Below are 18,736 nucleotides of genomic sequence, written 5' to 3'. Positions count from 1 at the left end.
TATATATCTAGAAGATCTTCGGCGCATTTGTTTGTCGCTGTTAGTGTCACCACGCGGTGCCCTAAGAGCTACTCTAGGAGTAGCACCGCGGTAGACACCGAGGTACTCAAAGAGTAGGTCGTCATTAACTTCACATAGTTCTGACCCTATTATTATTATTATCAATTTAACGGTATTTTATATGTGCACTTCATTCAATAAAATAACGGAGAATTCACAACGTAGTTTGAAAATGTTATTGTCATGTCAGACTGGACTATCGTTTATTAGCAGCAGTGAAGTAAAGATACAATTCTCTCAGCTTTCTATTTATTCTCTATATGAGCATACGATTATTTCGACTACTCTCAAATTAAGTCTCAGATAATCTCGTTATGTCTTCGCTTTTTAATCCTTTGTCTTTATATCAAACACAAAGATTGGCTCTCTTTTATCATAGCTACATGGCTGATACGCCTGGTGACAGGAGGACAATCTGATAAGTTTCGAGAATGAGTAGCTATTGAGGTATATTATAGACAGCTTTGAAGCGTAGCCAAAAATCAGCTTTATCTAAATGATCCTTTTAGAGAAATGCCTTCAATATAAAATGTGTGTACCTTGTGTGAAGGCCACATATTGGTGCTGAGATCAACATGGAGTTCTACAAAACTTGCGATTCGAGGTATTGTTTATGATATGTTAAGCAAGCTTTAAATATGCGTATTTCGTGAAGTAAGCATTTGTACCTTGACACCGCTGTAAAATGTCAGCTATTCATAACCCCACAATCGTTCGCTCTAGTATGTCGAGGGGCATGGCCTCACGTTTTTGGGGTACTACAGTTAACATAACACTATAACGTAGTACGCCCCTGTGCAACAAGACTGATTCTGAATATTTTCGATGACATAACCATGCTTTTAGTAAAAATCGGTAAATCTTAGGTTTAATAAAACTTTAAAAACGGTAAGATAATAATGTGGAACTAAAGTACATGATTTATTGAAACCGTAAAAGTTTTTTACTATCAGAGTCGGGAATAATCACTATTTGAAAATCGCGCGCATGTACGCCACATCATTTAGTCTCTATGAAATGCTACCGCCTGTTCAGGAAGCAGTGTAAAACCTTATCACTTGTATTTTGAAACAGCACTTGATCTGACACTACGTTTGGTAAAACTCAATTGCTGGTTTTCAAAACTACCTAAAATGGCCCCCATAAACCAAATTCGGTACATACTGACGTTGATCTGTTAGGAATCTTATCGTAGAACTAAACAAAATCAAGCGTGGTCTACCAGTGCTAGCTAATTAGTATCTTCAAAAAAAGTATACGTGATCTGCTACACTACCTTAGCTCATCTCGATATTTTCAATGACCAGTAGCGGTCAAAAGCGGCGATTTGTCGGTGGGTGTAGGCAAACCAAAAACACGCCTGTTGGGTTGTTACTGATGCATTTTGACAGTCGAGGTTTAACATGATTGCTCACGTCTACGGGAAATTCCCTGGCCTTTAAAACATTTTTGTTGCTCTTGCGGGACTGAGCGATTTCTGTTGCTGTTTCCACTCCTACTACGATTAATATTAGCGTGTATGCCATTGCCATTGCATAATATGGTTGGATAATTAATCGTTAGTTTGGGCCTATAAATCATACGGCGCATGGTAGTACGTTTGGTTTGCGTATCTGAAATAGTGTGCGTTTGTGCTTTGTGAACTGAGCGGCAGGCAGAAATCTATGAATGCACTAATGTCGATCAATCGAAAATTCGATTAAGGTCACTCTCACTGGTTGGCTTTACGGATTGGTGGAACGTATCGACTCCAAGTTCATCTCATAGTTCAAACAAGCCCATTAGACTGCTTTCAAATAGCAGATTTTGTGGAACCTGATGTGATAATAAACTCAGTTGATCACTGGCCTGTCTTCAAGAATGCCCTTAATGGATTCCTGTCAAAGGAAATGAAGTTGATTTCTGTAATTGTTAAGCATATGTATTTACTTCCTTCTGTTTGGTAAGGAACCTTTTTTCCGGGTGAGTTCAGGACATTTCAGACAGCATTCCCGTTTAGGGGGGCGAGGGCGATCATTGTGACCTGAACAATTATTGGCCCAGAGCTGTTACAAGCTTCACGAACGTTGTTTTACGAACCAAATTACTGCCTACGTAGGAGAGTCTGACCTTCTTACAAGCGGCCTGTATAGACTCCACAGATCCTGATCCACTGAGAACGAGCTCAATGGATCAGGATCGGAGCATAGCGGAGTTCGTTTTTCAAAAAGCCCCGGGGTGATCATGTTATCACTAACGTCTTGTGCAACGTTTGCGACTCGTCTAATTCGTCGCAAAATAGTATACTAGAATTAATACCGTCTTACGTTGGATAGTACCTGCAGAACGGGTCTCATATATTACAGCTATGTAGGCACAAATAAGAAACGTAAGAAACTCCGTTATAGTAGTATAACGGAGTTACGCTGCAGCCAAACAGGCGTTCCTCGGAGCTCTATGTTTACTACATATGCTAACATTATCTTATTTTTCGTGGACAGCGAATCCCTTTTTTGTAGGCAAACCTCGTTTGCAGAATGATTCCAGAAAAACAGGCACGTAAAAGCAGAATCCGTCCTAAGGCCTATAATATCCTACAGGGTGCTAACAAAACATTTGATTATTTTTGATTGACACTAAGCGAACTTAAAGCTAAACCTGTTTTCTTCCAGTCGATTCAATCAAACGTCTGCGTCGATGCCAACGAAGTTGTTCCGAATAATTTACCTTTAGCGCTATCTTAGTCAACACCGATTTTGGATTTGAAAAAGAAATTAAATAGGTAGAGCTATTTGCTTAATTTACGTCTAAGATAATGCTTATCCTATCTTCATAATGTTGGCACCGCTTTATCTGTCTTATCGTGTCTTTATGGAGCCTTCGTTACATTATGATATTGCAGTATAGGGTGGGTCTTACTAGAAAATCACTGGGAAGCTGTAGATCGTTTAAAGTGATACAATTCGAGCCATGTGGGAGCTTCATTGGTTATACTTAGTTTCAAAAGCTTGCTTCCAGCACAAACTTCTCAGTATCCACAATCTATTTAGGTATCGAGCAGTAAACAATGTTTCTAAATGGTCTCCTGCGAATTTACCGTTAGGCACTACGACTAACTGGATTTTTCAATCTTACACATAGCAAAAACTCTACATGCAATCGAACGCAAGACTTAGTCACCAAACAAGGCAAATCTGTGTTGGCCTTATATAGCCCAAAATGGGCGGCTTTAATAGCGCCCTTTTAATTTGAAATTTTAATAGTCTCTCTCTAAATCTCAAACAGAGGTTAATGACTACTTTGTGAAACCTTTTAGCTGAGGCGGTAAATAAAAAATACTTAGGTAAGGGAAGATGCTGAGGGAATGCGTCTCGTGTACCCTTGTACGTTATAACATGTAAAAAGTTCATAAAATACTCAGATTTTGTCGAACGAAATGACTAAAACCGTCAATTACTGGTCATAGAATATACGATCAGGATAACGAATTAGCAAAAACGACTAAATTTAAGTAGAACTTTTACTGTTTATGAATTCGAGCAACCAGTGGTCAGCCTATGGGCTGTAACAGCCATAGCCCCGTAGTTCCTCGAGCTGCTAAAATTACTAAGCAATACGTATGCATTGATAGAAATCTGTTAATCGATGGTTTAAGAGTCATATATATATATATATATATATGTATAGACAAGCCCGTTTGCAGTCTTATAGCTATACTAATACCTATTAAGCAATATATTCTATTTAGAAAATTGTGACGCGCCCAAAAATGCCCATGTGATTCTGCGACTTGTAACTACATAACACGGCGGTATATCGGTGACCGACTGCAGATTTTTGTCGGCACTAGGTCCGATAGTAGACAATACCACCAGAGTTAAGAATAGTGAAAATATAACTCTCGCTTGCTTTAGTCCTGAAACTTTTCAAAAGTTTTCCTTTTTTCATGCGAAAAAAAAACTTTTAACTGTAACGAAACCGTTTACAACGGCAATTACGTAAGCAGACGCCGATCCGATCGTAGATGTGAGAAGACGTTACGCAGTAGCTTCCTATTAACGAGTTCACTGCCTTTCAAAATAATTCGGGAAACTAAAAAAAAAACATTATATAGTAAAGATAATATTGCTGAAGTTGTTTTGCCCATTATCACGGTGGGAAGTAGCTAGCGCTAATAAACAAGTGCACTGAAATACGAATTCGTTTGGCTGGACGCAAAACGTCGGCGTATTTCATCAGTGGCCAACACGAGCTAAACACGAGCAATTCTATACCGTTGTTTTAATATATATATATATATATCCTTGTTGGTCGTTATTTTTTATTTCAGCTAAATTGTTCCTGATATTGATTTTACACCGAAATATCTGGTGCATCACACGCCGGAGTCGTGACGATTTTACCCACGAAAATGTCGTTTGGAATAAGATAATAATTTTAGTTTTTGTCAAAAATTAGAATTGCAACTATTGGCACCCGACAGAGATTTTCGGGCAAGCAGAATATGTTAGAGTTTTACTATCTCTTACAGTTTCGTTTGTGTTTTGCAGGGCCTATCAATAATTGGTTTAATCCTGGTCACGTCTCGGTTAATGGAGGCATCGCGCGAGATTGAGTTCTTACGCGTCGTCGAAGTCGATTGGTTGGGACAATTTGACGAGTTGACTTCAGATGCTGGAGTGTTACGTCATGACTTACATACTTTTATCGGTGAGAAAACATAGAAAGTGAAAGAGCTTTTTTCTACGAGGCAATTCTATTTTTCAAAACAACTTATGCTGTTCTAGCTTGGTCAGAGACAAGCTCACCATTGTGGGTCGGAGAATAGGATCTCTGACACATTCGCGTATTTATAGTTGCGCCAACGCAACGATAGTCAGGCAGGTTTAAATCCAGAGGAAAAACAGGTAGGAGTACTTACAAGGCCCAACTGCATCAACGAAAAGAGTCCTAGGTTTTTTTTTTTATTTTATGTCCATTTATGAGCAGATTTGCTATGTCCAGCTTACTGTCAACTCAATCTTTACCTTACGAAGCATCCTGTATTATGGAGTATTTTCAACAGATCTTCAGATGTTGGTTACAGCCGCACTGGTGCATTAGAACGAGACGTCATAATATAACGGACGCACCAACTCTGTACCATAAAGTAATGACCTTTTAAGTTGGTACTTTGGTGCAAAGTCATGGATGATCTTTAAGCTTTCTAAATACAGCGTTCACCTTCAAGGCTATAAATGATCAATAATTGGATAACGATTGTAAAAGTCATTATGTTAGTAAACTGGGATCCAAAGAGCGAAACCATCCCCGCATTGACAAGCTTTGTCTGGAAGCTTCATGAATGTTTAACTTCAAAAGAGCTTTTCAATAGATTATCCACTACTGATATATCAAATTGCCGTGATCCGCTCAACTGGGCAGGCTTTTTTCCTCTGTTTCCTTTAAACAATCGGATTTGAATGAGCCATCATTGTGTATGTTTATGACTTTAGCCCACCAGCTTCAATAATATCTTGTTGGGTTTTGGGAACCGTAACACCATTGCCTTCGCGGGTTAGATCTTATTCGAAGCGAACATGACTTGTAAGCGCAGTAAAAACACTCGGATGAGCGTTTACATTGTGCTAACGAAAGCAATAATTCTATACATGAAAATAAAGAAACTCGCTAACTAATATGTTTTCATCGGACTTATTTAGAAATCTCCTTTAAGTGGAAGCAAGCTTAGCTTTGGAGGCAAATTTAAATAGCTGCAGTACATGGGCACAACGGGCATAATGTGGCTAATGTATTTCATCGCAAAACAATTCTCTAGAAAGGTTGCAGTTAATCGTTTTTTTCCTTCTTACCTCGGAAGATAAGTAGGACTTTGCCCTTTTATGTCCTGGTGGTGAATTGTAAGATTGAGAATAAAACCTTGAGTTAATTTGAGGAAATGGCCTGCCTCTTCAGTATTGTTCCTGTAACTAATTAAGCTGCACCGAATAACTGTCCTCAAATGCAATGGCATCGAATGAGACAACTGTTAACGTCTTTTGTTTATTTTTGTATGTTATTCAAAGCGGGCTGCTCATTTTGAAAAAATACTTTTGTAAAAATTCGACAGGAGATGACTTGTATATATGTTTGTTTTAAATGTTTTTCGTTGATATTCTCAAAAGACTATCGCGCACTATCTGTATTTTGGTGTTTGCCATTTATCTCTCTCTTTAGGTATTCCTGAAGGTATTTAAGGACGGGGCAAACGATAGGGCAGTAAACCCTTCGATATTTTTTTCAATAGACAATAGTTGACAGTTCGCAAAGATTCGATAACGTTCACAATCGTGCGGACACTAGCAACAACAACGACGGCAATAACCGGCCAATAGTGAATTGATTTTCATACACCCGACCAGACACCTCTTCCTGTTTTCTCTATCTACTGAACATTATTGCGTCTTCCTAATGTATGAAGTCATTGGCTGCTGATATTAACTACTGGCGTTGTCTTTCCGCCAGCGAACAATCAATGGAAACCGGCCTGATCTCATAGTTCGATCCGGCATATCGATTCATACATCAGCTACCGTCCTTTCCTGCGTTTCATCGGCTTTTGGCGATAGCATTACTGTTACACGTACAAACGCATGTGACGAAGCAACAGGAATAGCGACAACCGTCGTTTGAGAAGTTGGTCAGTATTCTGAAACTGGGGGAAATGGCCTTCGTAATCATAAAACCGTTAGTCTTATGTTGCTGCGTTTGCTGTTGCTTTTACTCGCCATCGTTGCCGTCGTCACAGTGTGCTGCTCGTCCTGGCCCTAACCGCACAGTTTGCCGACATTTTTCCATGTGGTCGCCGACAGTTCGATAGTGGTGATGGCGACGGCGGCAATAATAGCATCGCATAGATTGGGTCGGCGTCATCATCATATGGCTGGTTCGATCCGGTGTCCGCGTTTCCCTGTGGACGGAAGTCTACCAAAAAAACTTTCTCGGCAGAAAGCATACATCAGTGCCGGCATGAACAGCAGCAGCAACGGGCGAACATGCTGCGGCCGTTTGGGGGCGCTCGGTTCGGGTAATGTGCGCGGACGCAGCCCGAGCGCTCTGGCCCGAAACGTGAACGTCGCATCATCGCGGTGATCCATTCTCCGGTTCGTTCATTCTACTTCTTTCGTTTGCCTGTCTTTCGCATGGCCGAACGATCTAGCCCCTACCGCAGGATCGAAGCGGTGAAATAACAGCAAGTAGCAGAAATGGCAAGTGCTTCAGATAGGCAATGAACGGCTGCGTCGCTGGTATTATCCTATATCTGGGCAAGTTGGGCGTCAAGCAACAACGTTATTTAAGTACCACGAAAACGACACGTGGAGTAGAACATATAAAGCAAGCTGGGAAAAAAATAACATTGATTAATAATTAGTTGACAGGCAGCTATGAAGTAGTTAGCTTCCACCTGTTGACTCTTAAAGTAAGTAGTTACTGGGACGGGTATAAGTTAATAATGATTCCTAAGTATCTTGTGACAAATTTATCTATATCAGATATACCTTATAGCGGTTTACTTTGTTTTATATGAGCCAGATCCATGATTCTGTTTACCGTTTATGAAAGAACATATTGACAGCATAAAAAAGCCTAAGTAGACTCTACATAGAACAATAAAGCACTATGGTGTAACATAAAGCGCGCATACACTTCGCAATATAAAGACATATTAACTTGACTACATTCAACTACAAATATCTTAGGCAGAATAGACGTTTCTCCAATAACGTTTAAACCCCGAATGCAGTTTGTAATGGATTGTCGTGTTTACGCGTCCGCTGCGGTTCCGGCAGAGGGGTAATATTTTCAGTTGTCCTATAGGTTGTAAACGCACCCTTTAGTAATCGATCCTACTTTCACTACATCTTTGCTATTGACGTAACGTTACAGTTTAACTCTTCGATAATTGATTGTTTTTGTTTTGTCCAGACTTAATTTAATCAGAAATTATGACGGCTGGCAAAATTCAGTTCTTGTACCCGATTACGGCCTGTCGTTTAGTTCCGGCAGGTTGCGTGTTATAAGGCCCGGGTAACTCGACGTACTGAGTATTACGTTGGATAGTAGATATGTCTGCCATTGCGTCTGCAGTATCATAGAGAATTACCGTATTACCGCTAGTAGAAATAGTATGACGATGCTAGTGTTCTTCTGAGTATTGAATGTTTACCGTGATAGTAGTAGCTTATTGCACATCAATGTAACGGGGCGCACACGCATAGTGAGTTGCCTTCGCCATCGAAGTATAGTACAAACGAGTTAACAAATCAAAACAGCTGTGTCCTAGTATAAGGGACCCTAGCTCAGTGGATCAGAAATCACGAGACTATGACGGTTCCGTAGGTAGAGAAGGACAAACAATTTTTTCAGTTAATTGACAACGAACCCACGAGGGTTGTGATGATAAAACGAATCCGTGGTACGCAATTTCAATTCTGTATTGCGGGGTTTGATAATAGTGACCATTGGCGTTCTTGAAAGAGACCGGAACCCGTCAAGGAAGCAGATGCAGTAGCAACACACCAGCAAACGCAGTGAAATGGGCTTTTTGTAGTCGCTATCGTGCTGGAGGAAAACTTACTGGAAAGGGAAGTTAGCAAGCTAAACGACAGCTGTTTTGATCAACGGAACTTTCCGGATATCCTTCCGTTAAAGCAGCACAAAGCCACTGAAACAGAAACCTCAATAAATGAAGGAGACTGAAAGGGCATGGATCAGTCTCGACATCTCACGTCGGTGCGGTGATGAAATGGGGCGAAGTGATCAAATCAAAAACAACAGATGTAGTCTCATATATTTATCTCTTTTTGTAGAAGTTTGCCTATTTTAATTAGTTCGCACACCCCTAACAAAACAGACTTCGAGCAGCTTCTGCTGCGAGGCAGCTGTTGTATATGCTATGCTTTGCATATTAATCGCAGATCACAACAATAGTTTGATTAAGGACAGACAGGATATGATAAATATCTATCAGGAGCCCTAATTTTCTCCATAGTTAATTCGCTACGGTCCTTTTCTACGTGAACTGGTAGCCACGTGTAGCTTCCTTTTCTAAAGCCTCTTTAGATTGAAGGCTAAATACTAACAATATAAAGAATAGAACAACAGTGAACTCAATCACTGTTTTTTCTATTCCTACCAGGGAACAAATAAATATATGTATGTGACCTGTATCGAACTAATGTCGCCACTGTACATCTACGTGGTGATGTACAGTGGCGACATGCGTGAGAACGTCTACTAAATATTATATACTTGTTTTTAAATTGTTATTAAAAATCGTAGAGTGTTTAGCCTACTCATCTATATTTCAGGCGTGATTCGTATACCTGCGTTCACATAGAGTTCTTAATGTTGTACGCATACTTATGCATATACAATCGGCTTTGTTGTTTGTGTTCCATGCTGCTTTTCTGGAAACCAGACATCGCGTCGAATTATTTACCCTTGAATATCAGGTTTTTTTTAAGATCTCAATAGATTGTGATAGTGTCTCAGGTATTCATTTTAAAGGCCTAACGATTTTGTACCATTTCATGACGTCGATAGATATATTTTGATTCCTGACTAAGAATGTCGTGGGTTGATAGCCTCTTATACAAAGCAAATCCTGTTCTGTTCACGACGGCTGAACAGCGTTTACTGTGACAAAAAAAATGGTCGTCCCAATTTGTACGTAATAACAAAACGGATGATATTGAGTGTTATTGCAGCTTAGATGCGTAAGGAGTTGCTTCTGAAAAAAAACTAGCGTTCAGTAAGTAACTGTGGTAGGAAACTTACACTGAAAAAAGTACTAAACAACGGAGTATATTTGTTTGATCTATCTTAGGGTACTTATCGTTAGTTTTGTGGATATAATTAATAAATGTGGGAAAATAATTTTAACCTTTTTAAAAAACCTGTTCTGGATTCGATTCTTTATGGTATTCTTCTTTTACTGCTACGACTGACGTCAATATTACTCCCCGCGCTCCAACTGGGGCACTCCTACCGCAAAAGTGACGGCGTCATAGGTACGAGATTTCCGTAATGGAATGAAGAATTTTTGTTGTGAATGAATCGTATTTGTTCGGTGCAGCGAGCAGTGGTTTGCGAAGAGGTAAAATTGATATTATTTACCTTTTCTTGCGGATAAAACGACATCGAGAAGCGCTTGACTTCATAATCCTTACATGCTAGAGCAATGATCTGATTGAAAAATTGAACGACGCTCGTGGGGTATTTAGGGCATTTACTAAATGTTTCATCATGGTCAACCCTCGTATAAGTGTTGAATTTATTCCAAACGCATTCTTTATCGCTTGAAACATATCATAGTGACATCTACGACCGTCTCTAGTACGCGAGCTTTGCTTCTTATTAAATATTGCAATGTTACCTTTGCAGGTGAACTCACTGTTTCGCGGACGATTCTTCTGCTTAGCGTCATTTTTTTGCTTGTGTATATTCTCTCATGGTGGTGGATGGTCTTCGCGCTGAAGCAGGCTAAGGATGATGTAAATTTCGTCGATACGATACAATGCTCAGACGGTTCCCTTTCGTCATTAACGCCCCGTTTTAATCAAAATGAATAATTTCTTTTTTTAATTTAATCAAATTACTTAGGCGTTCGAAGCCCTTGACTTGTTCCGTGTCACATCCATAACAATGCTTACTACCTAATATAAGCGAAACACATTATGTAATGTTATGTTACAAGAGCAATATAATGATTTTACTTATATGTGCAATTGGTTCTATGTGAAGTCTACAAGGTTGTATAGGTATACAAGGAAACTCCGTACAATTTTAGCTAAGAAATCGCTAGCTAGAATACAACGGTTACCATGAAAGAGTTTAATTTGTGTAATTATTGTTTCCTACATCTAATTTGATTACTTGTTTGATTTCGGCTTGTGGGATTTACCCAAAGGGCAGCGTTCCTCTCAGGACAATATTGCTCCTTTCTATATTTGCGGCCGTTGACATCGCTGCTAGCACAGGATTTGTTCTGCTTCGCATTATCATGGTAAGTAGAAATAATCGCTTACAATGTGCTTTATGCAGACGACTGAAGCACGGGTCGGCAACACAAACATGGACTATTGACTTCAGAGGTCCAATTGCTGTTAGTTTTACCAACGACATTTTTAATGCACATTTTAACCGGTATGCACTTATACCTGGATTTAGTCACCTACAGGGTGGAAAATAGAAGTCGTTAGACATCTGAGAGCGAAGCCTGGGTTGATAGGTCGATGGCCAGAAATATCTGACCGGTCATTGCTTACATATAGTTCTCTCCGCTCTTTCACCATACCTGTTTTAGGCCATTATCATACCTTCTAGCAGACGTCCGTTGATACTTCGGGTAACGATGACCTTTAGCACTGTTACGGCTAAGTTAAATCGAGCCGACGTTGGCCCAACGAGTCGCGGGTTACTATAGATGAAGTCAGTTCGCAAAACACTTGCAGAAATGAAGCTAAGTGAGACAACTTGAACTGAATACGTGTCGTAGTGGCAAATAATCACTGCATTCACAGAAAAAGAACACAGAACGATGGCGCCAAGGAAGACGTAGAACTATGTTGTAGAAAGCCGCCGTAATATTAATAACAAAAATAATTAGACCGCAGGCTTAGCTGGAATCATTACCTCTACGTACATGGCGCTTAGATAATAATGACTATAATTACCACGATGTGACTGTCTTACCTTGTGTTGAAGTAAAGTAAAATAAAAGTCTATAAAATTTCCGTCATGAAGATGCGATTCCGAAATATAATTTCTGAAAATCGCAGCAGTGGAACTTCTGGGAGTAAGGGAAGAACGTTGAAAGGACTTCAAAATAAATATACCTCAAAGCGTAATGCCTTCTCAGTGTCCTTCAACAATCTAAACATACATAAAAATAGTCTGCATTATTTTAAGCTCTTGGTGCTTAACTAATTCAGCATACGATAATGTTAGTATTTTTTTTTTTTCGTTTAGCCATAGGTGGATCGTCTTACGTTTCCACCTTAATAAATGCGACGCGAATCGCCCTTAGTTTCAGATCCGCGATAAACAGTATCCTGCCGATCTAAGAATACCAGCACCGTCTGAACTTGAGCGCTATCCAGCTATTGCCGCTCTTCGCTTAGTTACACTCAAGGTATACATTTGAATAATATTCTAAGCGAACTTTTAATTTTGTGCACGATTTTATTGTTATTCTGCTTGCTATAATATGTTTTATACCGCTGCATTGATAGAGTTTTCTTTGTAAATAATGGTTGATCTTCTTCCCCTTATATATATATATCCTAAAGAGGTTGAAATTTCTGTCATATATGCTGTTTGCAAAGATCTGGTTGTCAGGATAAAGCTATATGGTAGCTTAAAGTCATGGTCATGTAATTGTGCATTAATTAAAACTAATTCTACACCGACGACAGAAGTAATCAATTTCAATATTGAGACAAAAATTACTCAGCATTTGTTCTCTTCTATTGTGTCGTCTGAAAGCGTCTTAGAACGATTGGAAACTCTGCAACAAATGGTAACTAAAGGCGATGCGTTGCTCCATCTAGTCTTAAAATAAGTCAGTATAGGAGATATGAAGGTCGTAAATAATGATTTTCGGCGAAAAAGCCAAGACTAAAGAAGAACTACGAAAATAACTGCTTTTTGAGAAAAAAAAAAAAGCTTTTATAACTTTGGTTAGAGTGATTAGCTTCGTAATGTTTATTTAGTAATGTCTAACTGATTGTGACTTTTTGTTTATATAGCATAGGCCTTCATGAAATTCTGTTGTAAAGTGGAAAGCCGGAGGGAGGTTTTGAACGACTCAGACGTCGCGCTTCGGTCGAGCAAATAAGGTTTAGCGTCGCATCATGAAGCCATAGAGCTATCTTCAAAACCTTTCTTTAAGAAAGAGGAAGAATATTCTTTATATGAGTGAACACCGCCAGGATGTGTTAAATGGTCCTCTGAGTGCGGGTCAGACGGGAGTATTATGGATATAAACAGACTTAACCTACTTCACTTTTAGGTTTTGGAGTAAACCAGCTGACGCATGCCAATGGCTGCGAACTAGCGAAATATTAACTTAACCCAATTGAATGGATCAAATCACGATACCGTGTCGTTTTGCTATTCTTCTTTCTTTTGCCCTCATTTCCTTCTAATGTTTATTTGATGCCCTTTTTCTTACGTCTATTTAGCCCCAAAATTACTATACCCCACAATTTAGTGACCTCAAACCTTTAGGTCCATTGGTGCTTATTTTGCCATTTCCTTGATTGCCTTCTTTCTATTCCCTACCGGCTGGGCCTCCTGGTTTGTCCCAGCTCCGCAACGTAACGCAGCGTGTTCTACGTTGTCCTTTTTCTCGGCATCATGAAGATCTATTTCAGTTTTCCCTCCTTCGGGAAGGGTTTGGAATCATCCTCGGCTGGTCAATACCTTTATTGCAGTGTTCCTTTCCGGCCAGCCATATTCGGAGATCTGGCCCATTTTCTAAACATATGCATCTTAAATACACCCCGAGGTAGTAACGCTTCGCAGGCAAAAAGGCTCCCATAAACTTTTAGTCTGTTTCGATAATGACCACACTAAAATGCATAGAATGATCGCAAAAACAGGACCATGGTCGTTTCAGAGTAAACCTGACTGAAGTTAAAGCTTTCGTTTTCAAAAGAGCAAGGAGATACTTTATTTCCTTTTGTGCGCTTTATCATACCCCACAGCCTCAGAATTGTAAAAATGAATTTACTATTTATACGCAAAAGCCATAATACAGAAAATATTATAAGATACTTGAATGAGTCGCAATCTAATCTAACTTAAATTACCGAGTAGCGTGAGATGGTCGATTCTTATTTATTGGCGTAGTTTCAACTTTAATTTCAGTCGTCCACAGCCACGACGGATATTGTCGTATCGATTGTTGTTGGTTTTCTCACCGGTTTACGAGTGTACTCCGTCGCCAATATTATACATTTCTACAAACGATCGAAAAAGGTTAGTAGAAACTAAGTTAAAAGCAGATTTTCACATCCATATATATATGGCATTAGATTGTGACACGTAATTTTACTGCGTAAAAAACCGTATTCCTAGAAATATTCTATTAATGTATATTAAAAATGTTTTCAATGCGTAGTTGTATTGATGTACTTTTGATGACTAAGAAGAAAAGTAAGCTTAATTTATTCTATCAAGTGAGAGACATTTGCTTAATTGCCAAATTATTTTTGTACCTTTTTTTAGCACGTCTAGCATACAATTTTTCGTGCTGTTTTTATTACGTGTCACTGCGCTAGAGTTGATTTAGCTTGGGGTTTCGTTGCTAGGTTCATCCATGGATAATTTTTCCTTTCAACATATGGAATTTTTGACGAGGATCGAGTTAAACGAATTCGGCAGTCTGCACCGCTGAGTTCGTTTAACAGAATAATGCTGAATAATACTTTGAGCGGATGTTAAGAGGTTTTTTTTCGGGACTACTCGAGAATCGAGTGGGAAAAACGCCGTTACACTGGACATGGGTTGAACCGATGTTTTCTAAATTGTCTTATTTTGGCTGATTATCCTGCTTCGCAAAGGCTCCGCTCATTGCGCGTTCGCCTGTCTGTAACGTCTCAAGCTAGATTTCTACCAGCGTGCAGCTTTAAATAGTACTGATTGCTGACAGTGGCCGAATTGCCATATGCAATAGTCCCAGTATCCAATCTGAATTTCTAACAATTATGAGAATGTCGCCTTGCAGACTGCAGTCGGACTATATGGCGACTATTCGACAGAAATGTTTGGCGAACGTCTAGAGGAGCTCAAAACGGAACCCCAACCCATGGAAAAAGCTTACTCGACCCTTCCACATCCCCACAAACCAGACGCCCACCAATCTGCCTACCCTCTCAACCACACATCATACATGTAATGCTGTAGTTTCTTCTCTTTCTCATGTTAATATATGTACTTCGCAAAACACGTTTTAACATCATTACGCATATCAAGCTTTGAACGCAGAAACGTGTTAATCGTAAGATCGGCGGGTTAAGCTTGCGTTCATGATGATCGAGTCGCGAAGATAGAGACGGAGCTGTTTTCCGTGTATAGCTATGACATTGGTCTCTATGCCACTGAAGTACGAACACTCATAGGATCCTAATGCCTATCTGCGAACCCGATAAAGGCAGTATATGTTGTCGGCTGTTGCCACACCGCTATCTCCACGTCGTAGAATGACGTCGCCACTGTCGAACAGTCGCATTCTCGATAGAGCTGGACATATACGTAGGGTTTGCGTAGTCGACAGGTCGATCTAGAGGCTCAAACTGTTGTGTCTCTTAGCCGTAGCCATTGTTGTTGTTGTTGACTTTCTTCAATGTAATGCGTCAATCTCGTTTGAGTAGCGTACTAAGTGACGATTTCCGCCGGCTTTATGGAAGTGATAAATCCGTTTATGAAGAGATTATTGCTAATTTCAAAGCGTAACCAATATATACATGCTAATTCTTAATCAATAATACATACTATTTCACGCAGTCAATCGACCATTGTCGTGCCTCACGATCGGATGTCTCATCAACATCGAACAATTCGTGCTAATTGATGCTACCCGTATTTTCAGTCGTCGTGAGAAGTGCTCGCGCCAGTAGACCGACAAGTTTTTTTTAGCTGATTTGGTCAAATAATCATCATTCAAAGAGTAATTTTCTCTATGGCTTCTGGGATTGTGCCTACTTTACAACAGCCAGCATAGGCTGGATGACATAGACATGTTTTAGTTTTCAATTTTTTCAATGTTTCTATTTCAATTCCAGTGCATCACCCTTTAACTGGGCTGCATCTGTTCATTCTGCCACGATGCGGATTCAACCCCATCCACCACTTCACGATAGATTTAAAACCGGAGGTATATACGCATTTTACGTTTAACATAACGATACCGCTATAACACTTCAGACTATACAGAGTAGTAGCGAAATTTTGGTGCAAGCTTTAATTTTTTCTAGTGTATATATATATATATATATATATATATATATATATATATATGCGTGTTTCTACGAGAAAGAACTTTCTTTGACCGGAATTGTCTCGTACGCTACGGCATAGCATCCCGACTTGTCGTACGAATCATCCGTAATATTCAAGGGTGTAAAATAGAAGAACACGACAAATAGTCTAACGCTGATGCTTACGCGAAGGAAATATCGTGCTTCGCATCTTCAAAACGTTTAGTCGCTGAGTAAATATAGCGCATCTCATTCCTATTTGAAGGCGGTATGATAGAGCGCCGTTCTTGGGCACCTCAAAATACAGCGGCATCGGTCATCGACGATCCGCACGCCGGAGCCCAATCAAACGAGGTGCAGCGCAACGACGGAGAGCTCCAAATCCAAGTGAGTAATAAATGTAGCATTATTGAAGTGCCCAGATCAATTCGTTAGCCTGCGAAACGTTGTGGCCTAACCTTCTAGGAGTTCACACTCATGACTCACGGTGAGCCTGTTCTATCTATCGCAGAGACACATTTTTCAGGAAAGGTAGCTATTAACATCATTGGGCGGAATAAGTGTTTCGGCTTCTAATCCCTTGAGCCCAAATAACGGTTAACTGTAGCAGTTCAACAATCCTATAAATTACCTTTGCTATATCACAAATGCAGTTTTGTATATAGTTGGTAAAGGGAAAAGAAGCTGGGCTTCGTTTGGCCATACACGAGAGGTGGGTCGATGCCTCTGTGACTAAAAATGCTGATGCAAAAGCAATGTATGATGAAATTTTGTCGTTCAATATTATTGTTGGCGAACCCATACGCTGCTGACAATAGTAATCTGGTTGAAATAGAGACATATGGCAATGCTTCGAATATTACTGACTTTTATTTCAGGCTGCGGACATGCCTCTGGAGATGCAAAAGACGGCAATGCAATCTGCTCTGCAAGCTATTCGTCTGTACGGTAGCGAAAAACATATTGCAGAAGCTATTAAGCAGGTATTTTAATCTTCTATGATGTTAGCTAGGGTTGTGCAGCCGACTTTATTTAGTTTTAGCAGTACGAAACGGTGTAATGTAGGTGTAAATGTCGATAATTTCGTTCGAATAGAATTTATGATGACTTCATTGGAATACGGCTTAGTCACGTTGCTGCACTGTAACTGTGAGGCCTATTTTCCTGTACGTTTCCTTAGGACTTCGATCAACTGTATTCGCCGACCTGGCACTGCATCGTCGGAAGAAACTGGGGCTCATGTGTTACACACTCAAAAAAATGCTATGTACGGATGCTTTGGAAGGATAACATTACCATACTTCTCTATCGATCAATTTAACAGATTTGTATAAATCTCATTAAAATGTAATAATGCCTTGGAATGAAATCGATTAAATTAAGCTGGTTGAACCTCGAGAGTTCTGTACAACCATAATAATGTTTTCTATACAGTGATAGTTACATAAAAAACACACACGCACGCACACACACTTATATATATATATATATATATATATATTAACTGATGCTGCGCAAATTCAATGTATGGCATTTTCTGCTGCTGGCATTAAGTTCCATATCTTATTACGGAAAGTACGTACCGGCAGCAGTTGCCTCACTTCTGGTAAATAGAGCTAAAGAAAAAACAGCGACAGTTTTGCGAAGAAGAAGCTTCTTTTTCGTCCCCTTGGATACAACTGCACTGAGACTATGTGATCCCTTCCTAAGGTGGATACATCCTGCAGCTGTCCTTAATTCTAAACGAAGATTGTTTTATTCTTCTCTATATGTGACTTCGCGCCATCTATGTATCATAGTTACATAGTAATAATAAACACCCCTTCATAATACCTAAATGACATTCATGCCGGTCCGTCACTACCATCTGCCTGCCAAACTAGCCGCGCTAAATAATAGCAGAGCCTTGAACAGGTGAGAGACGTTAACTAAAAGGTTCGACAACTTCTACTGCTTCCTTCATGTTCGCCAACTCTAGTCAGCCAAAAGTGTGTGCAGGGGCTGATACTCTTCCTAACGTTAGTCTTTACTTGAGCGCAGTCAAATAAAGTGTCAGTACTTAGCCTAATTAAGGCCTTTCTGTGCTAATGGCCGAGTTGCAATAATGATGATCGTAAAACATTGTTCTCAAATCGAGGAACATGAAGAGGAAGATCGGAAGCCAGAATAGCATCAATAAAGCATCTCCTTGTTAAGACCAGAATACTTCCGGAAAATACCACTAGAATGTATACTACATACATTTTAGGTATAATAGTGTACAATAAGTCATGTATTTATCAACAACTCTGAAACGACTGTGTAAAGTTGGTGAAATAAAGAAAAACAAAATACATTTTGAAGGCTTCATTGAAGTTCCAGCTCTTAATCAATAAATCGATGTTAACGTTGAATATGTCTAGAAGGTCAGTCATAGCTTGCATGTATATTGTTATGCATTCAACTCAAGTAAGTGTATTTGCACCAACAGTAACAGGATCTGAAGACACCTTACCTTAAGAGAAAAAAGTATTCCTAAGGAAAGTTTTCCTTAAAATACGTGAACGCAACATGTAGACTACCTAATACAGAGGGAGTTCGATGAACGCACGTTGCAAACATGTGGCTCCTCTATTTTGTCATAGAGAGCAAGTAATAGACCCAAGGAGTTTGGTTGAAAACTATTTATTCAG

The 18,736-nt window shown here is 39.6% G+C and overlaps 1 protein-coding gene across 1 annotated transcript in view; it reads left to right on the top strand.

Annotated features, from left to right (window-relative positions):
- LOC111269104 (uncharacterized) overlaps positions 1-18,399 on the top strand; it is a 24,914-nt gene extending 6,515 nt beyond the window's left edge. Inside the window, exons 2-11 of the mRNA XM_022848469.2 lie at positions 4,590-4,749; positions 10,465-10,574; positions 10,991-11,086; positions 12,110-12,214; positions 13,954-14,064; positions 14,813-14,979; positions 15,870-15,961; positions 16,330-16,451; positions 16,943-17,047; positions 17,245-18,399. Of these exons, the coding sequence (XP_022704204.1) occupies positions 4,590-4,749; positions 10,465-10,574; positions 10,991-11,086; positions 12,110-12,214; positions 13,954-14,064; positions 14,813-14,979; positions 15,870-15,961; positions 16,330-16,451; positions 16,943-17,047; positions 17,245-17,385 (1,209 nt within the window). The 3' untranslated portion in view covers positions 17,386-18,399. The remainder of the gene's footprint in view (positions 1-4,589; positions 4,750-10,464; positions 10,575-10,990; positions 11,087-12,109; positions 12,215-13,953; positions 14,065-14,812; positions 14,980-15,869; positions 15,962-16,329; positions 16,452-16,942; positions 17,048-17,244) is intronic.
- The last annotated feature ends 337 nt before the right edge of the window (positions 18,400-18,736 follow it).

Source organism: Varroa jacobsoni, unplaced genomic scaffold, assembly GCF_002532875.2.
Source record: "Varroa jacobsoni isolate VJ856 unplaced genomic scaffold, vjacob_1.0 scaffold_141, whole genome shotgun sequence".
NCBI classification, from domain to species: domain Eukaryota; kingdom Metazoa; phylum Arthropoda; class Arachnida; order Mesostigmata; family Varroidae; genus Varroa; species Varroa jacobsoni.
Note: the sequence above shows the minus strand (reverse complement) of the source record. Positions and strands in the feature narration are given on the sequence as shown.